The following is a 14,568-nucleotide window of genomic DNA, read 5'->3' as shown; positions in this document are numbered from 1 at the left end:
CCCAGGCATACCAATTTAGAGGAAGACCAAAGAGGAGAAGAAGTAAGGTTAGATGATGAAGAAGCAGCAGCAGCAGCAGCAGCATCCCAACTGGATGAAGAATTAGACCCAATTGACAAACTATCCAAGATGTTTGCTAGTTTTATTGCTAACCAAAATCAAGAGAAGAGAATCAGAGAATTGGAGTTAAGGTTGTCCAAACAGTACAGAGAAGCAAAACTCCAGCAAATGGAAAAGGAAAGGAAGCGAAAAGAGGAATATGACAAATCGATTGCCAGTGTGAACAGAAATAACCTACCTTTTTATCACGAGGGTATGGACGTTTTATCATTCCTATCTTTGTATGAGAAAGTTTGCCAAGATTTGAAGATCCCTCAGAAATGGTACATACCTTTGATTCGTACACAATGTAGTGGACTTCTTGCTGAGATTGTGGCAACTGTACCTAATGAGGACGTCGAGTGGGAGATTTTTCGTGAATATATCAAACGAAAATTTGGATACACTCCAGAAATTTTGAGACAAAATTTCAGGAAACTGAAAAAACAACCTAATGAGTGCTACTCTGCAATGGCTGATAGATTAGAAAAACTTGGGGATCAATGGCTAGACTCAGTAGGCGCCAGTACTTTCCAAGACATGAGAACACTGATGTACCAAGAACATTTTCTTTCTTTAGTACCTGCAGAGATCAGAAGTGTCTTGATGCAGAAGAGGTTCAAGGATCTGCAAGAATTGGCCTTAAGAACCGATGAGTTACTTTCCTTCAAACGACCTGACCCGACGGTTAGGCCGAAGACTGCACCAGTGTTCCCCAGGAAACAGAGTTCATTTCTAACTAGAGAGTCTTTTGAGCAAGATCCCAGACGAAGGACAGAAGATACACGTAAGAGTATAGCTCCGGGACAGACAAGACCACCTCTCAAATGTTTCGAGTGTGGTGGTTCTCATTTGAGAAGAGACTGTCCGAAGTTAAACATTCCGGTTAAACAAGAGAAAGAGCCTGGGAGAAGAACATCTGCTCCAGTACAACCCAAAGGCAGACCTAGTGCTCCTAAGATGGCTTATACGAGTATAGAGTCAATAGGAACTGTTCAAGACCATATTCACAGTACTACATCATCAGTACCCTTCCAGTCAAGCATTCGACATTCACATAGTCAAGAGGGTGGAAGAGCAACTAGAACCTCAACTCAAGCTAATGAGGCTCAAGCCAAAGTTAATTATGGTGTACCTCGTGTTTTGAACTTACGAATGGATTCTGTAACCTCAGACTACATCGGAGAAACTGCTGATGGACAAAAATACTCTATTTTAGATCCTGACACCATCATACCAGATTACCAAAGGAACTGGACTATAAGGAAGTTCACCGAGACTGTTTTCTTGCATACACCATCCGGAGATGTAGCTTTATGTGCTTTCAGAGATTCTGGAGCTGAACTTTCTTCAATAAGCCGTCAGTTTCTTGATCCAGCTTTGGTCTTGTATAACTTGAGATGCCCCATAAGAACCTATGCAAGCGAAGGAGATGAGCTAAAACATATTCCTGTCGCGTATCTGAAAATTACATACAAGTCCTGGACTGGAGTAAAACATATTTTGACCCATGAGGGGAAACCTGACTTTCTTCTAGGAAATGATCTCGCTGTGTTGGACGAAATACAAAGCCAAGGTCCACCTGTAATTCAAGTAGTTACCCGATCCCAGAGCAAGAAGATGCGAGAAGTTGAATCAATAGAAGAACTAGACTTAGAACCAGAAGAGGAGGAGCCAGATCAAAGTTATGAGCCAGATGAGGAACAAGATTCAGAATATGAACAAGATCAAGTATTTCCAGATGATATTCCAGAGGAAGAGCCTACTCCTGATGATATTCAAGGAGAAGAGTCTACACCGCAACAGCTCTTTGAGACCGAATCTGATGACTCAACTACAACTGAGGCCGGAATAGAAGAAATCGTTCCTAAAGGATCGGAGGACTTTAGACAAAAGCAATTTAATGATCCCTCTTTAGCATCTTTAAGAACCCGTGCAAACGAATACGTTCAACAGCCTGTCCAACAGTCAGCATACTTTCTATGGGGAGAAAATGGACTGTTATACCGTGAGTACTATCCCAAGGATTTTATGGCAGCTCAACCCGTGCGACAGTTAGTAGTGCCCTCAGATTATAGACTGAGAATTCTTGAAATGGCACACGATCATCCTTCCAGTGGACACCAAGGTATGAGAAAGACACTCAAGAGAATTTCTCAACATTTTTACTGGCCTGGTCTTTCCAAAGCCGTAAAGGAATATGTTGGTTCCTGTGATGTTTGCCAAAGAGTAGGACACCAAACAGACCAAACCAAGGCTGAAGTGCAAGTTATGGAGATACCCGACCAAGTGTTCAAGTATCTACAAATGGATGTGTTAGGACCATTCATCCCTACTAAGACCAAGAAGAAGTACATCATCACTTTCATTTGTTCTGCAAGCAGATGGATTGAAGCTTATGCAATCAGCAACTTGTCAGCTACCACCATAGCTAGAATCATCGTGGACTTATGCTCACGTATTGGTGTTCCATCCAAAATCATTTGCGATCAAGCAGGAGCTTTCACTAGTGAACTCATGAAGAAAACCTGTCAAAGTAAAATGGACTCCTGAATGTCAAAAGGCTTTTGATGCCTTAAAAGCTAAAATTGTTGATGCGCCTATTTTGAAATCTCCTGATTTCAACAAACCTTTCGTATTACAAACTGATGCATCTGAATTAGGTCTAGGAGCTGTTTTATTACAACAAGGAGAAGATGGAAACCTTTATCCGATATCCTATTTCTCTAGAAAACTTCTGGAACGCGAGAAACACTATGCTATTCCTGAAAAAGAGGCACTTTCAGTTTTTTGGGCATTGAATCTTTTGAGACCTTATTTATGGGGGCGCAAATTCACACTTCAAACCGATCACCGAGCTTTAGTGTGGTTACAAAGTATGAAATCTCATAACCAAAAATTGTTAAGATGGAGTTTGGCATTACAAGATTTTGATTTTAATATCCAACATATTCCAGGAAAATTGAATGTAGTAGCAGATAGTCTTTCTAGAATGTATGAAGAAGAAAACTCATGCAACACTGAGCGTTGACTTAGATATCTGATGTAATTTCATAGAATGTAGTGTTTCATTATTTCATATATACTTTTGTAGTAGAGTTTTGATATATAACATGTTTTATATTTTCTTAATTCCTTGTATCAAATTACTATAAATTAGATAAGTAGACTAATCTGAATTTCTGTGTAATTTCGGGGGGCGTGTGAGGAATTAAGTTAGGCAGCAAGAACTTTCACCTAGTTTTTTCTGCACATTGCTTATCTGGTAACTGGAAAAAAAAATATAGCTGGCCGAAGGGAGTGGGAGTTTCCCTAGATAAAAAGACAGTTTAAAAAACAGCAAGGAGAGGGTTCGTTTTTGCTGCTGGGAGGAAGAAGACAAGATGGAGATTTATGATGGACTGAAGAAACATTTACATGATTGATTTTATAGTCGTTGCTGAAATATCCCTACAACTAAAAAACTTCTGTGCTTTACCAGCTGTATTCAAGGACGTGAGATAATAATTTTTTTTTTTATTTAGAGAATGTGTTTAATTATTTTTCTAGAGAAATGCAATGAAGGGGAGGGAAACTGCTTAGAGTAAAAAATTGTACAAATATCTATTTATATTATATTAGAGTTATGTTGATTTAATTCTTTAATAAATACTTCTGTCTATTTGACAGTTTAAAATTATGTTCTTTCCTGACCAAACCGAATGCATTTTGAGTACTGAATTTACGCTACCTAATTAGTTGATGATTCAGCCCAACCAATTAAAATCTTATATGTCTGTGTTGTGTTATTTAAAATCAAGTGGGCTTTTTGAAACAGACAAGAGTAAAACTCCTAACTGTTTGTATTTGGGCTGACGGACAGCAGAGAGAGGGGATTGCTTTGTTTGTTTATCAAATCCCTACTTGTGCTTCTCTAATTACTTTATTACAGCTTCTTAGGAACTGAATGAAGTAAATAAGAGTCGTTATAAACTAAGGGTGATTGAGAGATCTGTGAGAATGCTGAATGGTACAGAGAGTGGATAGAGCTTTAAAGTTAAAGTAAAACTGATTCAGTTTCAAGTGATTAGCAACCTGTGATTTACCTACTGAATATTAATCAGATGTTACCCATCCTGATCAAATAAATAAGTTAAGTTTCAAAAGTACACATGTCTCCTTGAGTGATTGGTACTGAGACAGCAATACCTGGTGGCAGCGAAGAAGGAAGAAGAGCGAGAACCTTGTGAAGGCCCGGGGGAATAGGGGCTTCAGAGAAGATCACTACATTAAGTAGCTTAGCAGATGTTATTGCCAAAAGGAAATATGTTTTCAAGGAAAATAGTTTAAGATCACAGGTAGCCATTGGTTCAAAGGGCGGTTGAGTAAGTATATTGAGGACAAGTTGTAAAGAACACTGAGGGATAGGAAGTTGATGTGGAGGCCAAATATCGTTGCATCCCTTGAGAAATATTTTCAAAACTGGATGAGAAAAAAGTCTGGCCAATTCAGAATTAGGAATTTGATGAGCCAGAATAGCAGAGATATAAACTTTTAAGGTGGAATGAGATAATCCAAGATTGAAGAGAGGAAGGACAAAGGTCTTTAAAGAGACTGGTGTTGCAGGTAGGTTCTGAGAATCAATAAAGGAAAGAAATGCTTTCCATTTGTTTTAGTATAGCTTTCAAGCTTGATCAAGTACATCTTTTATGGTGGGAATATCCTCCATGTTGTCAAGTTCCAAGAGGGTATGTCTGGATGGTAAATCATCCCATCGTCTTGAATGAGAAGGTTGGGGATCGGCGGGAGCCAGAATGAGTCGGTTGACATCGACTCAGGCGGGTGAACCATGATTGCAAAAGGGAGAAACATCCACCAGTGAGTTGACGTGCGAGCTCGGGTGTTACTGTAAGATGTATAGACGGGTGGTCCATCATGGGATCGAACAGGGACAGGTACCATGATTGAAGCGACCTCATTTTGAGCTGTGTGTGCTGTATAACTGCAGTTGTCGAGGCCATGAGTCAGAGGAGGTGTTGGACATGATGGGCTGATACCAAGGCTAGGGGTTGGAATGGTTGAATAGCCTTCTTTAGTTTGAGGGTTCTTTCATGTGGGAGGAAGGCTCTGACCTGTAGGGAATAAAAGTGTGCCCCGATGTCAGCAGCATTTTGAGATGTGACTTGGCAAGACTGATGTTGAGGCCGAGGTCTCAAAGTGTATCCAGAGTGTGTTGGGTAGCTTTGATGGCATCGTGATATGAGGCTGAGATGATTAACCAGTCGTCTATGTAAGGAAATGTATTGATACCTTGAAGGTAGGTGGTGACTGGTGCCGTGCATTTTGTAAAGGTCCTCAGTGCTGTGGAAAGTCTGAATGGGAGAGAGAAAACTGGTATGTGGTGTTGATGAATTGGAATCCAAGGAATTTGTGGTGATTCAGATGAACAGAGATGCGGAAGTATGCGTCTTGGAGATTGATGACGACGAAGCAGTCTCCTTGTGAAAGGAGAAGAATGATAGTGTCTAATGTCTATGGTTTAGGTTATTAAGGCTAAAATGTAATTTCTTAATGGGATTTGTAGTCATGGAACTGTGTAGAAGGAATCCATATTGGTCTGTGTTAACTGTGAGAAATTTTTAGTTTTAGAGCTCTATCTTGTGGCATAATAATGTGCTGTATTGTTCTGTTATTCTCTCTCTGCGCCTGTGTGGAATGTGTAGACAAGATAGTTACTCGACGCCTGTTTGGGCAAAATCTCATCTTTATGCTACTATGGTACTTAATAAATAGATGTGCCTCGGGGTGAAGAAGGGGGACATTTTCCAGGAAGACATTTTCCTGGGAGACATTTTTCCTGGTGATCACAGGTGGCATGCTTGGTAACTAAAGACTGCAGTGTGTCTTCCTTTCTCAGAGATCTCTCCCTTTCATGCAACTGCTGCTTGGACAGGTCCCCAGCAGTGGTTCTCTGGCAGTTTTGCCACAGTTAACATAACTAGATGCTTCGAGAAGCTGTTTTCTCTTAGAGCTAGTTGGAATTTTCCATGTAGCAAGCTTGGCCAGAGACAATAAGGGTCAAGACACAACATCAGGAAGATGGTCAACACCTGCACATCCCATGAGAAAAGGAGGTGGAGAGTGGAGAGACAGCCCTTCGTCCTGATTGGGTTACATCACAGGAGAGTGAAGAAGGAGGGTGGTTCCAGCATGGAAGAAAAATGGAGCATGGTGACAGAGAGAGAAATGGATTTTTAGAGTGATTTTTGATTTGAATTTTTGGAATGGACTTGGAGTTCCTATTGCTATTTTTTTTTTAGTATTTTACTAGAATGTAGTTCAGAGCAAGTATATATAGAGAAGGGGGGCTATGCCTTGCCTACCTTTCAAGCTATTTTTAGAGTTTGTTATTTTATTTTTATAGCTGGAATTTGCTATAGTTCTGCTTTGATTTATGGAAATGTACTTGAATGCTATGCTTTGCAACAAACCGAATATCTCTAAATACTTTATTTTTCTAATAAAACAAGAATTCTTAAAAACTTATGTTTGGTCTCTTGAGCAGCAAACCTGCATAATTATTTTTGGGCCACAAATACGTTACTTGGATCCGTTAATTGCCTGAGTTTTGTTCGTCTTGGCAGACTCCAAAACTCATGATTTTTATCTTTGTTTTTCTCTCAGATATTGCTAATTGGAACAGACTTGGGAAAAGGAGCAAGTGGGACTGCCTGGCTGAGAACTGGACTCAACTCAGCTAATTTAGGAGTACGCTTTGCCCCTGGAACCTCTCTGTTCCAGCCACAGGAATCTCTTAGGAGGCTGTGAGCTGGCAGTGGCAACATTCTGAAGCGTCCAGGTCGAATGAATTTATTGAGATTTCTGAGTTCGAGGATGGGACGGAATCCTCCATCCTTTTTCGGTACTGTAAAATATCTGGAGTAGAAACCGTCATGCAGGTCATATGGAAGAACTGTAGTTATGGCTTGTTTTTGGAGAAGAAGGGAAATTTCTTCTTGAAGGACTGTCAGATAAGGGGCATTTTAACTTTTCCGACCGGTGGAATAGTTTTAAATTCAATGAGGTAACCGTTTTTAGTGATAGAAAGGACTCATTGGTCATTAGTTATAGATTACCAAGCACTAAAGAAGGGACAGAATCTTGTTTAGAATGAGGTTGAAGAATTGAGAGTAGGTGAAGAATGTCTATGGGTTTTGCTTACCCTTCTTTTTGTCAGGATTTGTTCCTTTAAGTGAACAAGGGGTTAAATTTAATATTGTAGTAGAAAATGCGAAGTCATGCATGTAACATGAAGCCAAGTAATGACAGGTGGCCAAAGAAAGAGCATACAGGTGGGACAAGCTTATGTAATGCTTGTTAACCACGACCAGCTGCCATAAGTGCAGTGATAGGCTGTTCTGTGTATATAAGCAAGAGAGTCAGAACAGATCTTTGTCACTCAATTGTGAGTCTGGTGGTCATTTGCTTTACTTGAATCTGAATATAATGTTGCTTCGAGAAGTCTATGCCAATGTGTATGTTGCCATGTATTTATGTATAACCAAGCCTAATATATTATAAGTTGTATCAGAACTCTCTCCGTGCATTTTCTTATGCCTGCATCGTTACTTTGCTAATGAAGGGGAGGATTTGAAGCAGCTAGATAAGAGGCTCTGTGTAACTTGTTGTCTTTAGCTCCAAGGTTTGTTTTTCCCAAACAGAGTGCTCTTACAAGCTTCATATCCAATCTGACTCCAAGCTTTTGGAGAGGCAAGAGCCATATAAAGCCTCTGCAGTTGGCCCCACGCCAACACTTTTGAGGGTGCTGAAAGGATCGGCAGCGTGGTTGCTGTTGCTGGGTTTGAAAGGACGGTGGAGTCGAGGTTGAGGGTCCCTGAAAGGGTCGGTCCAATGTTTGAGGTTTGTATTGTCTGTATGGTTGTTGAAATTGTTGGTATGATTGTTGGTAAAAAGGTTGCCCCTGATATTGTGGCTGTTGGTATCTGTACGTCTGCTGGGTTGAGTAGGATTGAACTGTTTTATGGATCTTATGGAGGTTGTCCATCACTTCATCCGTTTTTTCATTCAACAGTCCAGCCCGGTCAAACAATAGATCCTCTATTCTAGATCTGGTATTGTCCGATGTCCCAGGAGATCGAAGCCATGCATGACGCCAGAGCACAATAGAGGTGGCCATAGCTTTAAAGGCAGCATCCACGATATGGCAAGATGTAATCCTCTTTTGTTTGGCGAGTGTGGAAGCCTCGGTATGGATATTAAGAGCTTCTGACTGATTCCAGGACTGTTTCAAGTACTGGGAGAATCTTGTTCCATAGTTGCTTATGGTAAGCTCCCATTGCGGCTTGTTAGTTTGCAACTCTCATCAAAAATGAGGTGAAGGAATAGAGCCTCCTGCCAAGTATATCTGATTTTCTCCCTTGTTTTTTTGCAGGACCAATTGAGGATTTATTTCGGGCTCTTGATTGGTTTGACTCTACTATTATGGAGTATGGTGTCGGATGTTTGTTGAGAAATGTAGTATCCACACTGTGGGTCTTGTAATGATTTTCGATATATCTGGAAATTTGTAAGGAAGAGGGAGGTTTGTCCCATGATTACTTGATAAAATCAAGCATAGCCGGAATGAATGCCAAACTGATTAATATTGTCAAACACCAAGTCCTGCTTAGGTGGTGTTGGTTCCTCAATTTCAAGTTGTAAAGATTTAATCATTTGCATGAGTAGTTGAGAATAAGAAAAATCCTCTGATGGAGAAGGTGGGCGTTTCTCAGTGACATCAGAAGTCGGGTATCGGTAAATTAGATGGTGATTCTTGTGATACCTCAGAGGTAAGGTCCTGAATTGATGGAGATGATGAAGAAGGAGACTGGTGTCAAGGGTTTGACATTGATATTTGCATGGAGGAAGGAGGTTGTGCTGTGGAAATATCTGTGTGCAATATTTCTCTGTGTTAGTAGGCGGAGGAGGGGGACCTTTATAAGTAGTAGTAACTTGCAGTGATACCTGACGAAGATGTTTAGAGAAATGCTTAGGATGCTTTGATTGAGAATGTTCCACAGTCAATGAAGGGCATTTCAAGGTTGGTTTAGACGGAAGGGTTGTATGAGTCAGTATTGAATGCTAAGGCCAGTGTTGATGTTGAGGAGGAGATGGAGAGAGTGAAGGTGAGGATCGGGGTGGATACAGTAAAGTATAGCAGACCCTTTTAGGCTCACGATAACTATTCTTGAGGTAGATATGGGTCATATTGGTAGTATCTATCTCTTCTATCATCTTGGAAGTGGTATCGAGAGGATTGTGGATAATAGTAGCACTCCCGGTGTGGGAGGGTGTACAGAGCAGGTGATGCCTTCTCTTCTCCTGATGTTTTCTAGGAGAGCGGCGAGACGAATCGGAACTGGATAGTGTCATGAATTTGGTTATGAAAGATGAAGAGTGATTTATTTTATAGGAGCGAACTTAGGCTAAAAATTTGTTCGTGTCTGTGTGCGAGTTAAATCGAAGCAGGATCTCCAAGGTCAGTTCTTTTGCAGTAGAAAAAACTATGAAGAACAAGGTGACCGTTATCTAGTAGCCAGGCAACTATCTCAACTCAGACGGACAAGGACATCAAAGCTTGATTTAAGAGAGATGGGAAGAGAGAAGAGAACCGAGGGGGAGAAGATGGACGGAGGCACAGCCTGGACGACTGCCCAAACGCAGCAAGAGAATTCCAGCACGGAAGAATGAACGACAGAAGAAAAGCTACAAAAGGATCTTATTTTTCAAATTAACAGTAAGATAAAACTCTGTTTGGAAATGTAGTTAGCTTATTTGTTATTTTGGTTTTTTTATAGAGGAAAATGTGGTGATGGCTGGGGTCTTTTGGAAATGATTGTTTATGTAAAGATGTCATGTTTTGCTCATTTAAATTCATTTATAGCTAATCTCTATTTTTCTAATAAAATATAAAAAGGCTGATTGTCTGAACGCTGGCTTCTTGCAATAGACCATAAGCTACTGATTTGTTTAATCAGGCCAAATTAAATGCTACCAATTTAGGGTCTTACCTATAAGAGAGGAGGAAGATTAAATCTTCTAGAACTCCTGGATGTTATTTATTTAAAAATCGGATCAGACTTGGGAGAAGGGGTGAAACAGTTGCCTAGGGTAAAATTAAAGGACCCAGTTTTACCTGATAAGGAACTGATCATTCCGGACACCTCTCTGTTCCATGTAAAAGCAGATTCTTAGGAAGCTCGCTTTTACGACATGGTGGCAGCGGTGGGATATTAATCACGCGCCATGTTTACAACAGGCTGGAAGCTGGAATCTGAAACACGCGCTTTGCTTAACGGCTTGAAAGCGCTGTTAATTGTTTTATGGAAGCAGACAAGCGAACAGACCTGTTAATTAATTTATGACTAAAGAAACTTCCCTGGCGTAACGTTCAGGCCGAAGCAGGGAAAGTTGGTAATTGTTTTGACTGGAGAAAAATCCTATGCAAAAGGCTTAGGCTGATTGATGCAAGGAGAGATTCTGTTCCTACTGTTCAGTAGGAACAGGCATTTTTTGCTGTGATAAAGTGCCAGCTCGAGTCATCAAGGTGATAGAGTGGCAAGACTGTTTTTTTTTTTTTTGGTTGCTTTAAGTAGCAGGAGTCTATAAGAAGCCAACCAGGATAGAAAAAGAAATTAAATAAAGTTTAAAAAATTTTTCCAGCCCTAAGCCAGAATCAAAAGGACAGATTCCTGAGGGAACTGATAGTATCTGTCAAGCTGACAGCTTTATTGTTTTACAGCTTCTCCCTGAGTTGAGTGCTTCGGCTAAGGCTGCAGGGAGAGAGCAGAGGAAAAAAAATATGGCTTTTAGTAGGCGTTCTTCACTGCCTGAATTATCTGTGGATAAAGAGATTTTTACAGCAGTGGAGCACAGTATGCTACTGCAGAGTGGAGCAAGACCAAGAATTATTAGTAGTTCATTACAAATACCCTAGGAATTCCATATGAGAAGTGCAGTTACAATATTTACAGAAGAAGATGCCCAAAGGCTGATGTCAGGAAATCGGCAACAAGCTACCAGCAGAGGTAGAGAAGGGTCATCTCTGTCAGACAGAGAGCCCGGAGCATCTCTAGATGATTCTTCCAGGATGGGAAATGGAAGAATTGGCTGTGGTGGGTCGAGCTGAGTGGACTTTGTAGTTTTCTTCGATTTCTTAGAGGTCCTCTTGTCTTTTTTTCTTCTTAGAAGAATCTAGAGACTGAGTCAAGGCCTTTGACGTTGACACGGATTTTGACTTGTCCTTATGATGATGAGGAATTGAGGGCCTGCAAGCAGGCATGGGTGGATCTTGCCTATCAGGTCGAGGGCCTGGAGATTGTGCAGACTCCATAGCAACTGGAGGCGGATTCAGAGATTTTTCCCAGAGGTAAGACCTCAATCTTTGTAAACACAGTTTTAGAGCAGGTTTAGTTAGCCTTTTACACTCGGAGCAGAGTATGTAGAATGTTGTTCTCCAAGACAGAAGAGGCAACAGTCGTGGCCGTCGGTTAGCGGGATATTATTTCCACAGAGAATGCACCGCTTGAAAGGCCTGAAGGGGGCCATAAAAGAATGGGAAACAGGAGGGAAAAATGGTCATGGGAGGGATCGGCAAAACACGGGTAGAGAAGAAACGGGAATAAACTCACAGGGGAAACAGCTAATAAAGAACGATAACTGAAAGGAATTTGAAGCAAATAAATGATTCTATAGGAAGTATAAATTCAATAGATCGCTCTCGTCTCTGAAACAGGTTTAGCAAACACGGCAGAAAAAAGGAACTGAGGGGATGAGTGATGGACGGAGCAGGCGCTCCATGGGGGAACGTCCCACTAACCATGGGTCTTTTAAGCTCTAGAAACCAAAGGCCGGCCCTTCCCATCCCAATAGCACAGGGACCCTCACCCTCAGGGCAGCCCAAAGGGGTTCGTATCCCAACCTTCTCCCTCTGAAAATGGCAGGGCGGACAGACTGGGAGGCAAAGGGTGTACAGAGCAGCTCTAAGCGGCAAAGGTGAGCCACAGAATCAGAGGACACCGCTGCCATGGGCAGCCTCTACACGCACGCACGCACGCACGCACGCACGCACACGCACACACACTGTGTGGACAGAAGGCGCTCCAGGGTGACTGAGAACCGACGAGTTACGTGTCCAGAGCAGCAAACGGGAGTCAAGCACAGAAGCAACAGAAAGGGAAGGCCTGAGTCCAGGAGAGGGCTACAGGTGCCCCGGGACACCCAGCCGCCAGTCAGGCACTGCGTCTGGCTGCTGCCCCACAGAATTCACACAAAGCCAACTTTTCTTCTGTGGCTCCCCCCGTCTCCCCACCCCTCGCAATCTGCTCCAATATCTTAGCATGGAGACATGCCGGTTCTGAAGAACACCGATCCCAAAACTAAACCACCCAATCAGAAAGGGGCAGAGGATGATGGGAGCAGACAAGGTCATCGCCATGGGCCCCATGCCATGGGTCTGCCACTCGGTGGATCCACAGGGAGCGCAGGCAAGGAGCCCCGGGGGGGGGCTGGTGTGACCTGCACACAAACACACGGCAGCACCCACAGACGCCCCTGCTCGGCCCAACCTTGAGGCCGCGAGGAGTGGTGCCGGCGAGGGCAGAGAAGCCCCACCGCAAAGGGGGCGCGGAGGGGGGCATCACCTCCCCAAAGCCACTGGGCGGTCTCCAGGCACTGGGTGACCACCTCAGCTGGGACACATTCCGAGGAGCAGGGGGGCCGGCTGGCCGGCCAATTTGGGCCCTTCCCCTGGCCGCCCGCTCACCCGGCCGCCCCCCACATGACACAGACATGGACGCTGCAGGGAAACCAGTTTATTCAGGAAGGCCCTCTCCAGGCATCCTTGGACGCCCCTGATTTCTTGCTGACCTTCCCCATCCTTCCGTTCGTCCAACTGGATCCTTCTCCCTCCCTGATTCCCTGCCAGAATTTACACAGGCAGCTTGACTGAGAAAGTATCAAAATTACAAAAGGTGAGAAGCCTTGGCAGGTGGAGAGTCCCCGTCAAAGAAGGCGCCAAGCCTGTTGGGTGGGTGGGCTGTGCAGTGAAGGGCCGGGCAGGGCAGAGCAAGGCGGAAAGGCGGCCTCTGCCGGGGGGAGGCCCTGGGAGGGTGGGAGCCGGCGGGTGGGCGGGCAGGAGGGAGGCCGAACCCAGGCCAGGGGAAGGGTGGTTCTGGGCCCACCCGAGAGGCACGAGGACATTAAGAATAGCAGCAGCAGCAGCAGCAGCAGGGAGAGGAGGGAGGGGAGGGGGCCGGGAGAGAGCGGCTTCCATGCCCCCCCTCTGCCAAGGGGTGTGGACAGGCTCTCCCCCTTCTGCCAAATTATTCTGAGGCAAGGCAGAGGGGAGGGCTCAATCCAATTTAAGGCAAAATGGGCAGGTGGGAGGGGCAGCAGAGCCCCCCCCATTGTTGCATAGTCAGGGCAGGGGGCACAATCTGCCCCCTCGGGAAGAAGCGTAGCTCACCAGCATCCTCCCTCCCCCCCAAGGCAGAAGCAGGCTGAGAGAGCCACCAAGGCACAGGATTCCTGGAAGAAAAGGCAGGGGGGGGGGGGGGGCGGGAAGCCCTTGCAGGGCGGCTCCCAACCCAGAAAGGCAGTCCAGCGTGTGTGGCACGTGGCAGTGGCCCCATTCGGTGAGCAGGACTCGTGGGTGAGCGAGAAGCGGGGGCCCAGCCTGCTGTTGCTCGTGGGGAGGGAAGGGTCGGGGCCTTAAATAGGGAAGCAGCAGGCAGCGGTGGCGGAGATCGCTCAGTTCTGCCCCTCGTCCCGCAACTCCGATGGCAGGAACTTGTACTGCTGCTGCCGGATCATGGCCAGCTTCTTGCGTGCCTCCTCCAGCTCCCGCTCCTTGCGCAGCATCTCCTCCTGGGCAGCAATGATCTAAGGGCAGAAAGGAAGGCGGGCAGGAGATCAGCCTTTGCGCCTCTTTGCTCCAGGCGGGGAGCCAGTGGCCCGCCCACCCCCCCGAAGGCAGCAGCCAGTCCCTCCCAGACCCCCCCCAACCCTCCTGCCTTGGGGGGGAACTCACCTGAGCGATGCCCACCACCATCCGCTCCTTCACCACCACCGTCTCGTTCTCGCTGTCTTGGAAGGCAGCGGCTTTCTGGGCAGCCTTCACCAGATTGTCCGATGCTCTCTTCACGGCATTGCCGGCCGCCTGAGTGGCAAGAGAGAGTCAGGGAGGGGAGAAGCCCCCGCCTGGGAGCCGTGCCCCCCACCCCGTGGGGCTACGAAGCCTTCCACCATTTCCACTGCTGGGCCTGGCCTGGGAAGCAAGGGTGGGGGGAAAGGCAGGTGCCTCCCGCCCATGGAGGAGGGCTTCTTGGACACCCCCACCCCCACCCCCACCCCCCGTAAAAGCAACTCCCCCCCTCCTGTCCACCCAGCCTCTGCACAGGCAGCTCCTTAGAGCTAAATGGAGTGTGTGTG

At 44.9% G+C, this 14,568-nt stretch overlaps 2 protein-coding genes across 4 annotated transcripts in view; one reads left to right on the top strand and one right to left on the bottom strand.

Annotated features, from left to right (window-relative positions):
* The window catches only part of CREB3 (cAMP responsive element binding protein 3), a 196,803-nt gene that overhangs the window by 121,993 nt on the left and 60,242 nt on the right, over nucleotides 1-14,568 (top strand). The gene's annotated exons all lie outside the window — the stretch shown is intronic.
* Nucleotides 12,936-14,568, bottom strand: part of TLN1 (talin 1) — a 50,395-nt gene continuing 48,762 nt past the window's right edge. For all 3 annotated transcript variants that reach the window (XM_072993120.2, XM_078384205.1, XM_072993119.2), the window contains 2 exons: nucleotides 14,168-14,296; nucleotides 12,936-14,019 (listed from right to left, as the gene is read on the bottom strand). In XM_072993120.2, coding sequence (XP_072849221.2) covers nucleotides 13,888-14,019; nucleotides 14,168-14,296 — 261 coding nt within the window. In that variant the 3' untranslated portion in view covers nucleotides 12,936-13,887. The remainder of the gene's footprint in view (nucleotides 14,020-14,167; nucleotides 14,297-14,568) is intronic.

This window comes from Pogona vitticeps, chromosome 2 (genome assembly GCF_051106095.1).
Source record: "Pogona vitticeps strain Pit_001003342236 chromosome 2, PviZW2.1, whole genome shotgun sequence".
NCBI classification, from domain to species: domain Eukaryota; kingdom Metazoa; phylum Chordata; class Lepidosauria; order Squamata; family Agamidae; genus Pogona; species Pogona vitticeps.
This window is presented reverse-complemented; position numbering and strand designations above follow the sequence as displayed.